Below are 16613 nucleotides of genomic sequence, written 5' to 3'. Positions count from 1 at the left end.
TTGTATGAAGTAGAAACAGTGGAAGAAGAACAAGCCAAACCAGGGTCACAGTGTGAACATTGTTATGGACAATGGCAATGTTCGACAACAGTGTGAAGGACAAAATAAGTGTTGCGAATGGTGAACAAGTTATGTGTGTCGGAAAAGGATCAGGAAAAATAATAGCCATTGACATCAAAAATAGGCTGAACACTATAACGATCAACAGTGTATTTTTTGTACCGTATATGAAAGCGAATCTATTGTCAGTGAAGCAATTAGTCGAAAAGGGATATATCGTCTATTTCGATGCCAAAGGTGCAACCATTAGCAAGAATGGCGTTGTTGGTGCTGTGGCGGAACTTGTGAATAATCTGTTTGTGATGAAATTGCACAATCGAAGTGTACATTGCGCGAGTGAAGCTAGCGACTGTATCCATCAATGGCATTGCAAACTGGGGCATCATGATTTGAAAGTCTTAAAGCATCTACCATTATTGGTGTCAGGAATGACAGTTAAACCGTGTAACTGTTCTGGCACTTGTGAAATTTGTGTTCGATGTAAAATGCAACGATTACCATTCCCGAAGAATTCTAACAGCAAATCCACTAGTGTTTTGGATCTAATACATACAGATGTATGTGGACCAATGCGGACGGCGACGCTAGGTGGAAGGCGATTCTTTCTGACGTTCATGGATGATTTCAGCAAATATACAGTGGTGTTTCTTTTAAAACGATTCAGAGACGTTGGACTGCCTGAAGGAGTATCTCGAACTGATTCGAAATAAGTTTGGGAAGAAGCCAAAAGTGCTGCGGTCAGATAACGGAGGAGAATATGCTGGAAAGGAATTCAAGGAATATCTCAAGAATAATGGTAAAGTTGGTCAATTTTTTTCGCCGTAATCGCCTCAGCAGAACGGCACAGCTGAGCGTAAGAACAGATATTTGGTCGAAATGGCACGGTGCATGTTATCCCAAGCAGGACTAGATCATCGGTATTGGGGTGAAGCAATAATAACTGCCAACTATTTACAAAACCGATTACCATCACGAGTCATAGAAAGTACGCCTTATAAACTTTGAAATGGAAAGAAGCCAACTATGAAACACATTCAACCTTTTGGCATAGATGTTTACTGTTACATACCTAGTCAGAAGCGTGGGAAGCTAGATCAAAAGGCATGTAAGCTTAAGTTGATGGGATATAGTGAACATTCTATAGCGTATAGGTTGATAGATGTGACGACTAAAAAGATCACGGTTAGTCGGGACGTGAAGTTTCTGGATAGTTTTGGTGCGGTACAATGTCCTCGTGGTGTGGAAAAACAATCATCATCGAACGAAGTGTTTATACCATTGAGTGATCGGCGTGAAAAGTGCGTAACGAACAATCTTGCGGAAGAGGTATCTGAATCTCATGAGGATTCTTGAATGATCGAGATTCTTGTACTGGTTCTTTGACGTGTGAAGATGAACAAGTTTCTACCATTGATGAAGATCCTATAAACGAACAGGATTCAAGTGAAGATGTTTGGCAAGATGCTGTTCAAGACGAAGAAGACAAAGTTCCGAGAAGATCGACGCGATCAACTAGAGGTAATTTACCTGCTAGATATGCTTGTTTGTCGGATGCTGAGGTTCAGGAGGAGCCTAAAACTGAAAAGGAAGCGTTAGCACATCCGGAGCGTGAGAAATGGAAGCAAGCGATGATGGACGAACTCGTGTCCATGAAGAGCAACGATGCATGGGACCTGGTTAATGCTCCATGGGACCTGGTTAATGAAGGAAAACGTGTTTTGGGATGCAAATGGGTGTACAAGCTGAAACGTGTGGCGAATGGGAAGATCATTCGTTACAAAGCTCGTTTCGTGGCACAGGGCTACAATCAACGATACGGCAGTGAATATGACGAAGTTTTTGCACCATTTGTACGGCAAACTACGTTTAGATGTTTGATGTCTGTTGCGGCTAAACGTGGAATGGTTGTGTGGCAGTATGACATAAAGACAGCGTTTCTAAACGGTGACCTTGAGGAGGAGTTATACATGCGTCAACCACCGGGTTTCATCGTTAAAGGTGCAGAAAACAAGGTCTGTCGTTTAAAACGTAGTATATACGGATTGAAGCAAAGCGCTCGGTCGTGGAACTTAAAATTTCATAAGGTTCTAGAAGAAGAAAGTTTCAAAAAAAGAGAGGCAGATGCATGATTATACTACAGGGAAGTCAAAGGAAACAGATGTTACGTTTTAGTTTATGTCGATGATCTCATTATTGCTAGTGTTGGGGTGCCGGGTTGCCTCAAAGGGTTTCTTTCTGATTGGAGAAGGAAGTGGTCGATTCCTTTACTTCGTAGTAGTACTATATTTGTACTATATCGTTTAGCTGGTGGTCTCCAACTGAACTCTTCGGAGATCCTCGCGCTCTTTTATACGCGAGGAAGTGCTACCCGCAAAAATATTTAGAACATTCCAGAAGATTCTGCGAGTGTCGCTTTTTAGAACATTCAAGAAAGATTCTGCGATTTTCGCTTCTCGATCCTCGTGTTTCAATGATAGTCGATGATGACGATGACGATAGTTACGCTCGGGTGTCTCTCTCTCTCGGCCTTGCTTGCAGCGCGTTCGGCTATCCTCGTCGCCAACTCTCTCTCGCTGCCTCGTTAGCGTCGGTGATCACGCACATCTGCTGCACTAGTAACCGGAGCTAGCGTGTCGGTAGCGAACAGCTAGTAATGTTGAGAGTGACATTAAATCGGTATATATGACATTGCCAAATAACTTCGAAGTAGTGAGCTTAGGAGAAGTGTCCAAATATGAAGGCATTGAAGTAGAACGTGACAGTGCGGGTGATTACCATATTTCACAGCGTAATTACATAGAAGATATGATAAGATCTATTGGTTTACAAGAAGCTAAGTCCTCTAAGATTCCTATTGACGTAGGTTGTATGAAACCAGATAGGGAAGAGAAACACCTGTCCGATAATGTGGCTTTTCAAAAGTTGATTGGAAAGTTATTGTTTGTAGCTGTGAATACCAGACCGGATATTTCGGCAACTGTATCGATTCTTAGTAGGAAGCTACAAAATCCAACTCAAAGAGACTGGAAAGAACTAAAAAGAGTTGTGCGATTTTTACAAGGTACTAAAGATCTGAAGTTAAGGATTAGCCGTAGCAATGATAACTCAGGCTTGGTAGGGTATGCGGATGCCGATTGGGCAGATAACCAAATTGATCGTAAATCAAATAGTGGATTCTGGTTCAAGTTCTTTGGAAGTACGATTGCATGGGCATGTCGTAAGCAAACGTGTGTCTCCTTGTGTACAACAGAATCAGAGTACATTGTTTTGTCAAAGGCATCACAGGGAGCTATTTGGTTGAAGCGACTCTTGCGAGATCTAGGTGAAGATGTATCAATAACTATCAATGAGGATAATCAATCTTGTTTAAAACTATTAGACTCAGACAAGTTTAGTAACAGAACAAAGCATATTGATACAAAATACAATTTTGTGAAGGACTTATCTAGAAAAGGAGCTATCAAGTACATATATTGTCCAACAGAGATTATGATAGCTGACCTACTTACAAAGCCCGTGCAGAGAGTTAGGATTAAACAGCTCAGGAAACTAAGTGGATTAGAGTAATCGAAGCCATTGTTGAGGAGGAGTGTTGAGGTATTGGCAACACGGTCACGATATTATTTTTGTTAAATGGGAAATGTCAAGTCTGACAGTTGACAGAAGATAGAATAATGTTATACCTACTTCTGGCTGACCACTTGTATCGAAAGGACGTGTTTCTTGATCTGTGCACAGATTATTCAACAGATCGTCCGTACAAAACGCGATCAGGACGCAGAGTTATAATTCCTAAACGGTATTAAAATCTAAGGGGGAAGTACTGTGGTGAAGACGTGTAAACCCTTCTTCATACGTCTTACGCACACACATCGTACGCACGCAACACGCGTGTTAAGATACACTCTACACTACTATTCGCGTGTTACACTACACTGCTAACATAGCACTAACAGTTACACTGCTACTAACGATTAATCCTAATGTAATAAAAGAAGTCAGTATGCAAGTGACCATCAAGCGATCAACATCCAGCCTTCCGATCCCGAAAATAGATAGGAACAAGACCCATTGGCCTAACAAGTACTACCTAAACTTTTTAACCGCAAGATACACTACTTTTGCTTCGAGTATGTAGCTGTGTTTGAGGGCCTCTGATTCATTTGTCTTTTTACTCCAATAATACACAGTATGAAATTTTCCTTCCACCCATTGCAACAATGCTGCATCAAATCCTGTTTTGGATGCGTCGGTGTGGAGTTCTGTTTTTGTTTCTGGGTTACAACATTAACACAGGTTCTTTCGATAGTTCTTCTTTTACTTGTTCAAAAGCTTTAAACGCACTCGTTTTCATCTTGAAAGGCACGTTCTTCTTCAAAAGATCCGTTAGCTGTCTAGCTATTTTTGAATAATCCTGCACAAACTTCCTGAAAAATCCAGTCAATCCGAGAAAAGCTTGTACCGCCTTCACATTTTGCGGGACTTTGAAATTGTTCACTTATTTTTTCCGCTCCTGGGGATATTGTTCCATTCTTCACTCTATGCCTTAAGAAGTTTATTTCACGTTGCATGAATTGACACTTTTTCCATTTTATTGCAAGGCCGTATCCTGCAGCTGTTTTTAATACCTTTACATACCGTCTTCGATAAACACTCTCCCTCTGTTGAACCGTGGATGACCATATCGTTCATGTACAAATCTAGCACGTTATTTTCAATCCTGTCACGAAATACATATTTCACGTAGCGAATAAAGACTGCCGGTGAATTGCATAGACCAAAAGGTGCTCGATTGAACTCGTACAAACCACGTTTCGATGCGAATGCCGTATACTTCTTACTTTCTTCGTCCACAGGGACGTGGAAAAACCCATTTTCCAGGTCCATAACCGAGAACCATTGTGCCTTTTGAAGTTTTTGTACAACATCGTCTATAATTGGTATAGGGAATCCATCTTTCAAAATCATGGAATTTAGTTTCCGATAATCGAAGCAAGGTCGGTTGGTCCCGTCTTTCTACTTAACCACCACAACAAGGCTAGCATATTCTGACGAAGATGGCCTCACAATGCCTTTCTTCAACGATTCGTCCACCTGGTCGACCACCGCTTGGAATTCCAAAAAAGACAACCGGCTTGGTGGATGTCGGAAAGGCATTATTTGTCCGTCAGGTATTATCTCCAACTTGACTGGATACGTTTCTTTCTGGAAAACACTGACACTGTTTTTGTTGTACTCGCGAATCATTGTCTCGATCGCGTTGCGAAATTGAGGCGGAACAAGCGGTTCTCTTGTTTCCCTATCAGACCAGGTTTCATCACTTCACTTCCAATATTTTCATCACCTAATTGTTGGATGTTTTATTGCGGTTCGATGCGGATCGTATTGTTGCTATGGTTGTATTTAACGGAACACAAAAAGTCCATGCCCAGAATAAGAGGTGTTCTGATCGATTCTAATGGTACCACAATCCACTGCACCTGGTAAAAGTGATTGTTAATTTCCGCCTCAACTGTCGTATCTCTGAACCCATTCTGTGGAACTCCGCCTAGTCCCCTAAGTGTAAGGTTTGACCGATTCCATACCTGGTACCGGGACGGGAGTTCGCTAAACACATCACTGCGCATTAGAGACACCTCGCTCCCCGTGTCTATCAGAGCAACGTATTGTATTCCACAAATATTCACTTCCTTTGTTGGTAGTTCTTTACCTTTCACTCTGATTTGACCACCCATCACATTGTAGCTGTCTCTGTTGCAGTTTCTTGCAAAATTTCCCTCGGTACCACACTTAAAACATTTTTCTCGTGTTCCTTCCCGCGTGTTGGAACCCGTAGCGCCAAACGGTGCGGTGACCAAAACAACCGCATTCAAAACATATTTTTTGTTTATAACAGTCCCGGGCTTCATGTCCAACATTGCCACACCCGTAACACTTGTGCACTCCTGTCACTGCCCTTTGTTCCTTTTGTACAACACTTTTTTAATACGTTTTTATTTTCTGCCCGTTCCATGTACATTAGTTCTGATTTCAATTCGCGCTCGATACAGGGTTTCCGAGAAGTGCGAGCCATTTCTGGGCAATGGCTAGGATGAAGTAAACAATTGCCAGATAGAACTGGCGATCTGTTGCCCTTTCTGGACTATGGCCAAGTTGAGCTAGACACAGGCTAGGTTGAAGTGGACGATGGCCGGGTTGAACTGAAAAGTCAAATTTGAAACGATTGCTGGAGCGTTCGCAAACGTTTGGGGTAACGCTTGAAAAATATTTACAAAATGACCGGTAAAAAACTTATTATTTGTAATTAATTTTTTAAAGGATATTAATTGAAAGAGAGCGTTTAAATTGTAACGTAGCTCGTATGTAATTATAAAATTATTATTTGCTATTTGCTATATATATTTGCTATATATATATAGCATTCGAATCTGCGGCGACTACTCCACTGGTCTAAATTCAGCTCTAAATTCGCATGAACATCCATTGCCAGTTCAGGAAGATATTTTTGAAAAACTAGCTCTTTGCGAATACTTTAGTAAAATTGAACTTTCGGATGCCTTTCCCCAACAGTCGCTATCCAACCTCCGCTGCGTGTAGACTTAAAAATCGAGGCTACCAAAGTGCTAAACCACAGACAACAAAAAGTGATTACAGATAATAACGAGCTTACCCACGATGGGTCGTAGCTCCCAAAAAATAAAAAGCGGCCGATCCCCATGGGAACTGCTACCAGGCCGAAACGCAGAATACTGCCAAACATACAACAGTGTGCAGCAAATCCATACGCATCGTTAATATCGCTTGATGACAACGAGATCGACATCACTCATACCAGCCCCAAACCGTCCGGCAACGTCAAGCCAGAGCAAGCACCCCCACCAATAACGGTCGCCAGCTCTAATGTTCCGGACATCCACAAGAAGATCATGGCATCTGGTGTCATGCGCTATACAACAGCGACTACCTACAAAGGTATTATAGCCCGCACCACTACCACAGCAGATTTAAAAGCAGTTTGCCAAAAGCTAAAATCGACAAACACGGAGATCCACTCTTACCAACTTCACGAGGATAAAACGACCAAAATTGTCTTAAAAGGCGTAATCGACATGCCAACTGAAGAGCTTAAAGAACTTGTACAGCAAGAAAAAATCAACCCGTTAGCTATAAAAAAGCTACCCATCAGGCAACAGCGGTATGACCAGCAGGCATTGTACCTGTTGCACTTCACCAAAGGCTCAATAGACATGAGTGTTTTAAAAACAATCACGGCTCTCAACCATGAAATTGTCTCTTGGCGTTACTTTTCCGGACAACCTGGTCCTATGCAATACAAAAATTGCCAAAGATTTAAACATGGAGCTGAAAACTGCCACAGAGCGCCGTTGTGCATTAAATGTTCCTTGGGACACAAATCTTCCACATGTCCATTATCTGCAGAAGCTGGCGAAGACAAGATCCCGACGCACAAATTAAAATGTGCAAACTGCGATGGAAACCATACAGCCAATTATAGCGGTTGTCCTAAACGACTAACAAAATCAAAACCGAAAACTCAAAACGGAACAATGTTCGCAACTATGTAAAGACAGGTAAATTTATCTAGCAGTGATTTCCCTCCACTTCCCTCCCGTAGTCAAAACCGTAGTCAATTCCCTACTACGTACACTAATCCTAATCCATCCCGAGTAAATGGTCAGTCACCTCTGTCATATGCAGACGCAACTAACAGCGCTGACCTTCTCAACTCAGATGAACTAGTGCAAATCATTTCCGACACATTTCATAGTTTGCGTGGATGTAAAAGTAAAGAGGACCAAATCAAGGTAATCTTTACAATAGTTCAAAGATACTGCTATCAATAAATGGAGCAGTTAACAAACAATAAAGTCGCCTACTGGAATGCAAATAGCATAACCAATAAAAAAATAGATTTCACAAGATTTCTTAACCATCATGGTATTGACGTAGTCGCAGTAACTGAAACTTTTCTTAAACCTGACATGACCTTCAATATTGCTTATTATTATACTTACTGTCTCGATAGAATATCTGGCCCTTAGGGTGGGATTTTAATTCTTATCAAGAAAAACCTTAAACATTCGTTATTGCCATCCTTTAATCTCAAAACCATAGAAGCCATTGGCATTAAAATACACACTAGTCGATCTCAAATTTCATTTGTCGCAGCATATCACCCCGGTGGAAACGGCAATATGAACAAATTCAAACACGATATTAAGAAATTAACTAGCCTTAGGAACAAGTTTTTCATTTGCAGGACTTTAATGCCCGTCACAATTTGTGGAACTGTGCCTCCAACAATCAAGCAGGAAAAACCTTATTTGACAAACTGCAAATAGGACAATTTTCCATCAACCATCCCAACTCACCTTCCTACATTCCTTCAAATCCTAATAACAATCCCTCCACGTTAGACTTAGGTTTAACAAACCATCAAGATCTATCGGAACCAATAACGATGCATGATCTAATTTCAGACCTGCCAGTGCTGTTCGAACTTAAAGACATCCAATTAATCAAAGTACCGAAAAAACAATTATTTGATTATAAAAATGCAAACTGGCCTCTCTTCAAATCCGATTTAAAAAATAATATTAATCTAGCACCAAGCGTGGACTTCACGATTCTCTACAGAATATCAATCGGATTCAGGTCAGGGATTGTGCAGGCCATTCCCTCATGACAACTTTCTGATCCAAAAGAAACTGTCGAGCTACCCGCGACGTGTGTTTTGGATCGTTGTCGTACTGGAATTGCCATTTCAATGGCATTCCCGACTCTGCATGTGGCAACATCACGTTCTGCAATATCTTAACATAGCGATGTTGATCCAGTGCATCTGTTATCCAAAATTTTGGACCAATACCATGCCACGAAAAGCAATCCCAGACCATGATGTTGCCACCTCTATGCTACACGGTTTTCACAGTATACTGTGGCCTGAACGCGGTATTATTTGGATGGTCAACCAAGTTAAACTTGGATTCGTCCGACCACAGTACATTGCGCCACTTCGTCTCATTATTGCCCACCCAAGGGTAATGCGCGTTGGCACACCTCAGACGGGCTTGGACGTGGCACCGTTTTAGCAGTGGAACTTTGCGGGGGCTACGGCCAATCAGGTGGTTTTCCACCAGTCGACGTTGAACAGTCCGGCTACTTACGGACAGATGCAGCTCGTCCCTGATTGTGCTCCACACAAAGTAATCCATAGGATTAAGGTCAGGGGAGCTGGGTGGCCAAACGTCGGTGCTGGTGTATCGGTCGAAATTGGCAGTGAGCCATTGGCGTGTTTTTACGGCCGTATGGCATGGTGCAGAATCCTGCTGTCAAACGTACGGCCGCCCATTGGCCACCATCTCAATCCACGGCTTCACCACGGTGGCCAGCAGGTCAATGTACCCGTCAGCATTCAGCCGCAGGCTCTGGGGGAAGATGTGAGGCGGCATCACGTCTCCCTCCGACGAGATGCACCCGAACACCATCACCGTCTGAGGAAGCTTCGTCTGTGGCACACTTGGCAAATCAGCAGCACAGTAAGCGAGCCAGCAGTTGTTCTGTACGTTGTGATTCTGGCCTTGACAAAAGTTCTTCTCGCCAGAGAAGAACCACAACGTGCCTGGCTGCGCCGGGTGCTTCAGCCAGCTCAGCAAGCGCTTAGCGTTGGCAAGCCGCTTTTCGCGCGTTTTCGCTGTTATGAGCTGTCCCCTACGTCGCTTGTACGACGCGTACCGCAGGTCCTCATTAAACGCCTCCTTGACGGTGCTCGGGGCCACGCCGACGTCTCGCGCCAGGGCCCGAAGGCCGACGCCGGGATCGGGAACTCGTCGGCCCTCACACAATCCGACCGCCTGCTATGCTGTTTGCGTACAATAACACTATCCACGTCTTCACCACACTCCTCGAGCTGTACGCGTTTTGTTTTTACGGTGTTCAGCGAACACATCGCCGCATTCCGAATTTCGGCATTCGTATGGCCGGCTCGAACCATCATAACACACGTTACGCGCTTGTACAATTCGGACGGGTTCCACATATTTACGGAGCTAGACATTTTTACACTTGTTCGCACAACTTTTAGCAATCGAATGACATATCAATCATTTCGAATGACTGATCATTCATTGGTTTGATTTATGCGTACCCATAGCTTCTCGGCAGCACCAAAAGCACAAGGAAATAAATGTTAAAAAATATCACAAATGTGATTTTTTAATATTTTTTTCCAGGGAGGTGAAACCTCATTGAACCACCTTTGCAAGCTGGTGCAAAAAAAAAAAACAACTTGGGTCCTTATCGCATGTGAAGTTGCTATGAGCCGCCCTGCAAAAATGGAAAAATCGTTTATTAAAAATTTCCTATTTTTTATGTCCGTGTGATATTAGAAAACGGGCCGAGAGTTCTACACGAACACAAATTATTAAATGCTATGGGGCACTGCCCTTTTCTTGTTTATTTGCATGTGTTCGCCGTGGCGTCCCGATGTCAAGTCCTCGAGCCGAGGACACGATCTTTGCGACCAAGATCGTTTCCACTCACTCCTCGTCAACTGCAGTACAGGGTTCACCGATAGATAGCATACGGCGAGCATACCTTAGCGGTTCGCGCAAACGTTTAAGATATCTGCGGCCATCGATAGCGATTCACATGTACAATTAGCGACTGGCCCAAAATGGATAGCGATTCGCGTGCACACTTTAGTGAATGTCAGAATTCGGCGCGGTTTGAAAATATAGGTTTATATGACCCAGGTTGAGGAGTCAAGATTGGAAAAAATCGTTTAAATTTCGTTTTTTATGTAATTGGAAAGTTGTTGCGCACAAAAGTGATGTGAAAATTAATGTTCATGATTATAAAGCATAAATTTATGATTTTCAGCGTTGGTTAAAAAAATAATAACAAAAATATGTGAAACATGAGAAGAACAGCCATGTGGAGAATTCAAACATGGACGTATATACACGAATTCAAAACTGATGCGATCTCGAAAAAAAAAAATCCGTTCAGGTAATGAAAATATTTTGCATATTGGTCCAGCAACCGAAGCGTTCACAGTTTTACCAAGCGATTAACAATCAGAGCATCATCATCAAAAAATCCGTTCAGGTAATGAAAATATTTAGCATATTGGTACAGCAACCGAAGCGTTCACAGTTTTACCAAGCGATTAACAATCAGAGCATCATTTGCGGTTTCATTATACATTCCTTCGTTGTTTTTGGTTTTGGCAATCATCCTTTTAAAGGTACGAATTTCAGCACAATTAAAAAGTGCTACAACTAGAATTCTAATTGAATTTGAGTGTTTATTAGGTGTTTGGCTACGATAGGAGCTCTTGCTTGTTGAAGTGCGCCCGTGCAACATTTTTATTGTCGGTAAATTTGTTTTATTAACGCACCGTGAAAGAATACAGTGAGTATCAATAGCGGTATGTGCTGAAGCAAAACAACTGAGACACACATCGTTCTTTTTACTTTTTGCTTGCAGATATGAATTCCAGTCAAAGCTGGAATCCATATATTTTAAGAATCGTCAGTACAATATGTTACACATTAAAACTAAAATCTTCCTTTCTAATCTTATATATATTTATACATAACTTAATCTAAAATTTCTTCGCCCCTCAAACAACGGGACATGTATTGCCACATATTCGAAATGTAGCCATCGCAATCCTGTGCGGTTATTAGCCTGGATCCATTCCGAATCGCTTCCATCAATTGATCCTCATTTGAAGGATTGCTTCGCCTCACAAAATTCTTCCACTGGCTGTAAAGATTTTCAATAGGATTAAGGAATGGTGAGTAGGGTGGTAGATATAAAGGTTTGTCGCTATCATTTCCGATTGCAACTCTTACTGCGGGTGTTTTGTGGAAAGCTACATTATCCATTATGAAGTAGCTGCTGTTAATGTTCTTCGATCGCAGGGTTTGCTTTAGTTCTTCAATAAACTGTATAAACCGTTCACGGTTTACGGATCGAGTTTGTGTGGTGTAAAGCAGCACGCCGTACCGATGCATAGCACAAATGATGGAGATGTTCCTAGTCCTTAACTGTGGAACGGTGATGGTGGCCGGTGTTCCTCTCTGCGATCGTCCTTTTAGCGTACGCATACTGACGTTAAATCCTACTTCGTCTAAATAGATTAATCCATTATCCGGAATTCCGCGCGCAATTTCATAAAATTGTGTAGCGTAATGTTTCCTTTCTTCGACAGTCGTTGGTGTGTTGCGTCGCTCCGGTAACAGTTTGACCATCTTCAGAGAGTAGTTGAATCCTTTTATTTCCCTCGCTATGGTTGTGGACGAAACTCGAACACCGTGTTGTTCGAATACTTTCTCTGCGAGTGCTTTAAGCGTCACCGTGCAGTCCTCGTCGATCCAGTTCCGAATATCATTTACGGCTTGCTGCGACAATAGTTTAGATCTGTTGCCACCACGCTTCTTTGCCTCGATTTGCCATTGGGTTTGGTATTTTTTGATGATACCATGGACAGTCGGTTTTTTCAAATTAAACATTTCGCTAATCGTAGCTGCAGTGGCTCCGTTTTCATACGCCGTTACCACGCGCTCTCTATCTTCGTTGCTGGTAGTTTTTCGGCGGCGAGGTGCTTGCATAGCGCTGCTTGCATTTTCCTCTTGTACAGAGCTTTGGCTGGAATTCATATCTGCAAGCAAAAAGTAAAAAGAACGATGTGTGTCTCAGTTGTTTTGCTTCAGCACATACCGCTATTGATACTCACTGTATTCTTTCACGGTGCGTTAATAAAACAAATTTACCGACAATAAAAATGTTGCACGGGCGCACTTCAACAAGCAAGAGCTCCTATCGTAGCCAAACACCTAATAAACACTCAAATTCAATTAGAATTCTAGTTGTAGCACTTTTTAATTGTGCTGAAATTCGTACCTTTAAAAGGATGATTGCCAAAACCAAAAACAACGAAGGAATGTATAATGAAACCGCAAATGATGCTCTGATTGTTAATCGCTTGGTAAAACTGTGAACGCTTCGGTTGCTGGACCAATATGCTAAATATTTTCATTACCTTAACGGATTTTTTTTCGAGATCGCATCAGTTTTGAATTCGTGTATATACGTCCATGTTTGAATTCTCCACATGGCTGTTCTTCTCATGTTTCACATAGTTTTGTTATTATTTTTTTAACCAACGCTGAAAATCAATAAATTTATGCTTTATAATCATGAACATTAATTTTCACATCACTTTTGTGCGCAACAACTTTCCAATTACATAAAAAACGAAATTTAAACGATTTTTTTCCAATCTCGACTCCTCAACCTGGGTCATATAAACCTATATTTTCAAACCGCGCCGAATTCTGACATTCACTAAAGTGTGCACGCGAATCGCTATCCATTTTGGGCCAGTCGCTAATTGTACATGCGAATCGCTATCGATGGCCGCAGATATCTTAAACATTTGCGCGAACCGCTAAGGTATGCTCGCCGTATGCTATCTATCGGTGAACCCTGATCTGGTACCCCACGCCATCGCCTCGGCCCAAGGTTAGACAACTCTCCCGTATCGGTATGGTTTTGTGATCGTCTTGAAAACATCGTGACAGAAACCAGACGAAGCTGTCGCTTTTATCTGGGTCTTTGCTCGTGGAATCCATGTTTTTAGCAATTATTTCCACTCGAACGCACGCACTCGGATGTGGTTGATGGTCGTCGCGGAATGAATTTTGCGTCTAAATTTCAGGGAAAACGGAAGACACAAAAGGCTCCGTTCGCTCATGCCGTACTGCAGAGAGAGTTCGTGAGTGGTTGGTCGCATTCTCACTTCCATCTCCCCCTCTTTTTAGAACCGACGGTACAGGTCGAACCGACCGGGCGGTCTTCTTAGCCTAGAAGACCGTCGTGGCGCCTGGGCGGAAGGACGCGATGAAACTGCATAAGTCGGGAGCGTGTGTGTTGCTGAAGAGGTACGTGAAACACACATACCGTTCGACTGGGACGAAATGCGAGGAGGGGGAACTGTTTGGATCGCTACTTGTTCAGTGTCGTTGCGCTGCAGTGGTAAAGATGATTGCGGTGAAGAGAATGATGGATGTGGTGCTAGGTGCCAGTTTTCCAACAATACATCCAACGGTAGTTTTCGGTGCGTCACTGCCGTCGAATTTTGAAGATCTCTTTCATAACGCTTTTGCAACTGGTTTAGGTGGCTCCTAACTACCTTCTGGTCACTTGTACAGACTGAATACATGACCTGCTCGATTTGCTTCACAACTGTGCCTGCTATCCATCTCCAACCGTTACGGGAAAAACGCTTGACGTACACTAAATCTTTTGGTCGGAACTTTCTGCCATTCTTCGGTGTAAGATTTTTCAAACTCATGTTTTCAGGAGTCGGTGGGCGTAGCAAATCTAACGTGATGCGCATTGGTCTTCCTAGCATTACTTCCGCTGGCGACCTAGAAAGGCCCAATGTTGCTTTCGGTGTGCTTCGGTAAGCTAGTAAAAATGCATCCTGCCATCCTGCAGACTGCCGTCCGAGCTGAAAGATGCGGTTTTGTCCTGCGTTGATGTGCATTGGAGTTGCACTGGATGCACTAACGTCCTCAAAAATCCGCGCTGCCGCTCGGTCAAGGAAATAAGTGCTCAGGTCGGTTTCCAAGCGGCTCTTACCTCAGCTATCACAGCTATGGGTAAGCTTGTCGACCCAATTATTGCCGAGATGTGCAGTGGATTTAGTCTATTGCAAACTGCATCCACGCCTCATAGTCGTATACCTGATCCGCGACCCTTCACGACTGGAAAGCGGAGACGCATTATAGAGGATTCTCCCGATGTCAACAAAAATGTAAACATTCTTGATGAAAACTTTTGTTGTGCGTCAGTTCCGAGTGTTTATACCAATACTACCGTCGGTATCCCACCGGCACCTGCGCTGCCTAGCAGGTGGTGGGTTCCCTATTGGTGGGGACCGATCCGCAATCATCGCCGCTGCGAGCTGTGCCTCCAGAGCCTTCCACGAATCGGATTTGGATCCGGCTATCCCGCTTGTCTACCACCGTCACCGTGGAACAAGTGGTCGCTTCTGTGAAGCGGCGGCTTGGTACCGAGGACGTTTTGGCATTCTGCTTGCTGAGGAAGGGAGCCAGTGTGGACAGCATGAACTGGCTGTCTTTCAAAGTGAGAATCCCGGCAATCCTTCGAGACACAGCACTCACACCATCGACCTGGTCCGTCGGTGTTGGTGTTCGCGAGTTTCTTCAAACTCGTGAACAGGATCGACAACAAACAACCACCGACCACCGTATCACTACTCACACACCAGCAGTAAGCGTTCTCCGTTCCACGGCACGCACACCGGCAGCTACTGATCACCGCTCCGTGGCACTAACACCCACACACACTGCTTATCCCGTCCCGACACACGCATCCATAACACAGGCTCACGAACTTGCTTCCACACAAACATTCGAACACGTGCTAAATGACACCACTGATGGCCCTAATTCGACGCTTGTTGATGGCCCGTCCTTAAATCACCGCACTTGCAACGCGAATTTGCACCAGACAACACTTGATCACTTTTTTCATCAATAGGCGGACCACCGCCCAATTTGCGCAAGCACTTACCTGTGTTTATCCTGCTCCCGATGCGTACCGCTCTACTCGCTATTCGGCTTCTGTTTACTATCAAAACGTGCGGGGATTACGCACGAAGGTAGACGAGTTCCGGCTGTCGGTGTTGGAATCCGCTCATGATGTGATTGTCCTCACGGAGACCTGGCTCGATCCAAGTTTGTCATCGTCTCTGTTGTTTGACGACAACTTCAGAGTGTACCGCTGCGGTCGTAGTGTTGACAATAGTGCGTGCTCTCGTGGTGGGGGTGTGCTGATCGCTTGCTCTCACTCTCTGACGTCACGGGAACACATAACAATACACCCATCGCTTGAGCTTGTGTGCGTTGTCATCCAACTAGGCAATACACGACTCTATATTGCTGCTCTACCACCTAGACTACCACCTATCTACCACCTAGACGTGCCGCAAATATTGTTACGCTCCGTGAATTCGAGGACTGCATTAACTCGGTATGTTCGGCTATGCATCCTGGAGATGGTATCCTACTGCTAGGCGACTTTAACCAGCCATCGGTCTCCTGGTCTGCTGCCTTTCATGAAAGTGGGAGCATTTTGGACCTGATATTTGTGAATAGTGCCGTTGCTTCCGTCTGTGTACCACCAGCCGTTTGCTACACCCCGCTGCTAGCCATTGATTCATATCACCCAGCGCTAGAGATAGCCCTTCCAATTACACGTGTGAACATTGCGACATCTGCGCCACCTTGCATCGATTACGCACGGACAAATCTCAACAGGCTTTTACCGATGATTTCTTCATTCGCTGCTGGCTTCAAGTGTTCCAGTTACGCCTCTCTTGACCTCGCCGTTGATGATTTTGCGCGGTTTATGTCACACGCGTTGATCGAGTGCACTCCGGTAAAGCGTCCGAGACGAGGTCCTCCGTGGTGTGACAGGATCCTGCGAAGGCT

The 16613-nt window shown here is 43.7% G+C and overlaps 1 protein-coding gene across 1 annotated transcript; it reads right to left on the bottom strand.

Annotated features, from left to right (window-relative positions):
* Window positions 1-11147: 11147 nt before the first annotated feature.
* Window positions 11148-13710, bottom strand: LOC118513949. Its single transcript, XM_036060344.1, has 4 exons — window positions 12994-13710; window positions 12827-12926; window positions 11943-12751; window positions 11148-11853 (listed from the first exon to the last, which is right to left on the bottom strand). The coding sequence occupies exons 3-4, from the start codon at window positions 12747-12749 to the stop codon at window positions 11812-11814; spliced, it is 849 nt and encodes a 282-aa protein (XP_035916237.1). The 5' UTR covers window positions 12750-12751; window positions 12827-12926; window positions 12994-13710; the 3' UTR covers window positions 11148-11811.
* Window positions 13711-16613: the final 2903 nt, after the last annotated feature.

Source organism: Anopheles stephensi, chromosome X (genome assembly GCF_013141755.1).
Source record: "Anopheles stephensi strain Indian chromosome X, UCI_ANSTEP_V1.0, whole genome shotgun sequence".
Classification (NCBI taxonomy): domain Eukaryota; kingdom Metazoa; phylum Arthropoda; class Insecta; order Diptera; family Culicidae; genus Anopheles; species Anopheles stephensi.
The sequence above is the reverse complement of the archived record's forward strand: the minus strand, read 5'-3'. Positions and strand labels throughout refer to the sequence as shown.

Bases quoted from the DNA above. Each gene is read 5' to 3' on its own strand.
- LOC118513949 (XM_036060344.1), bottom strand. From the start codon at position 12,749: ATGAATTCCAGCCAAAGCTCTGTACAAGAGGAAAATGCAAGCAGCGCT. The intron at 11,854-11,942 runs GTAAGAGTTGCA...AAATCTTTACAG, and splicing joins CTTTCCACAAAACACCCGCA to CCAGTGGAAGAATTTTGTGA.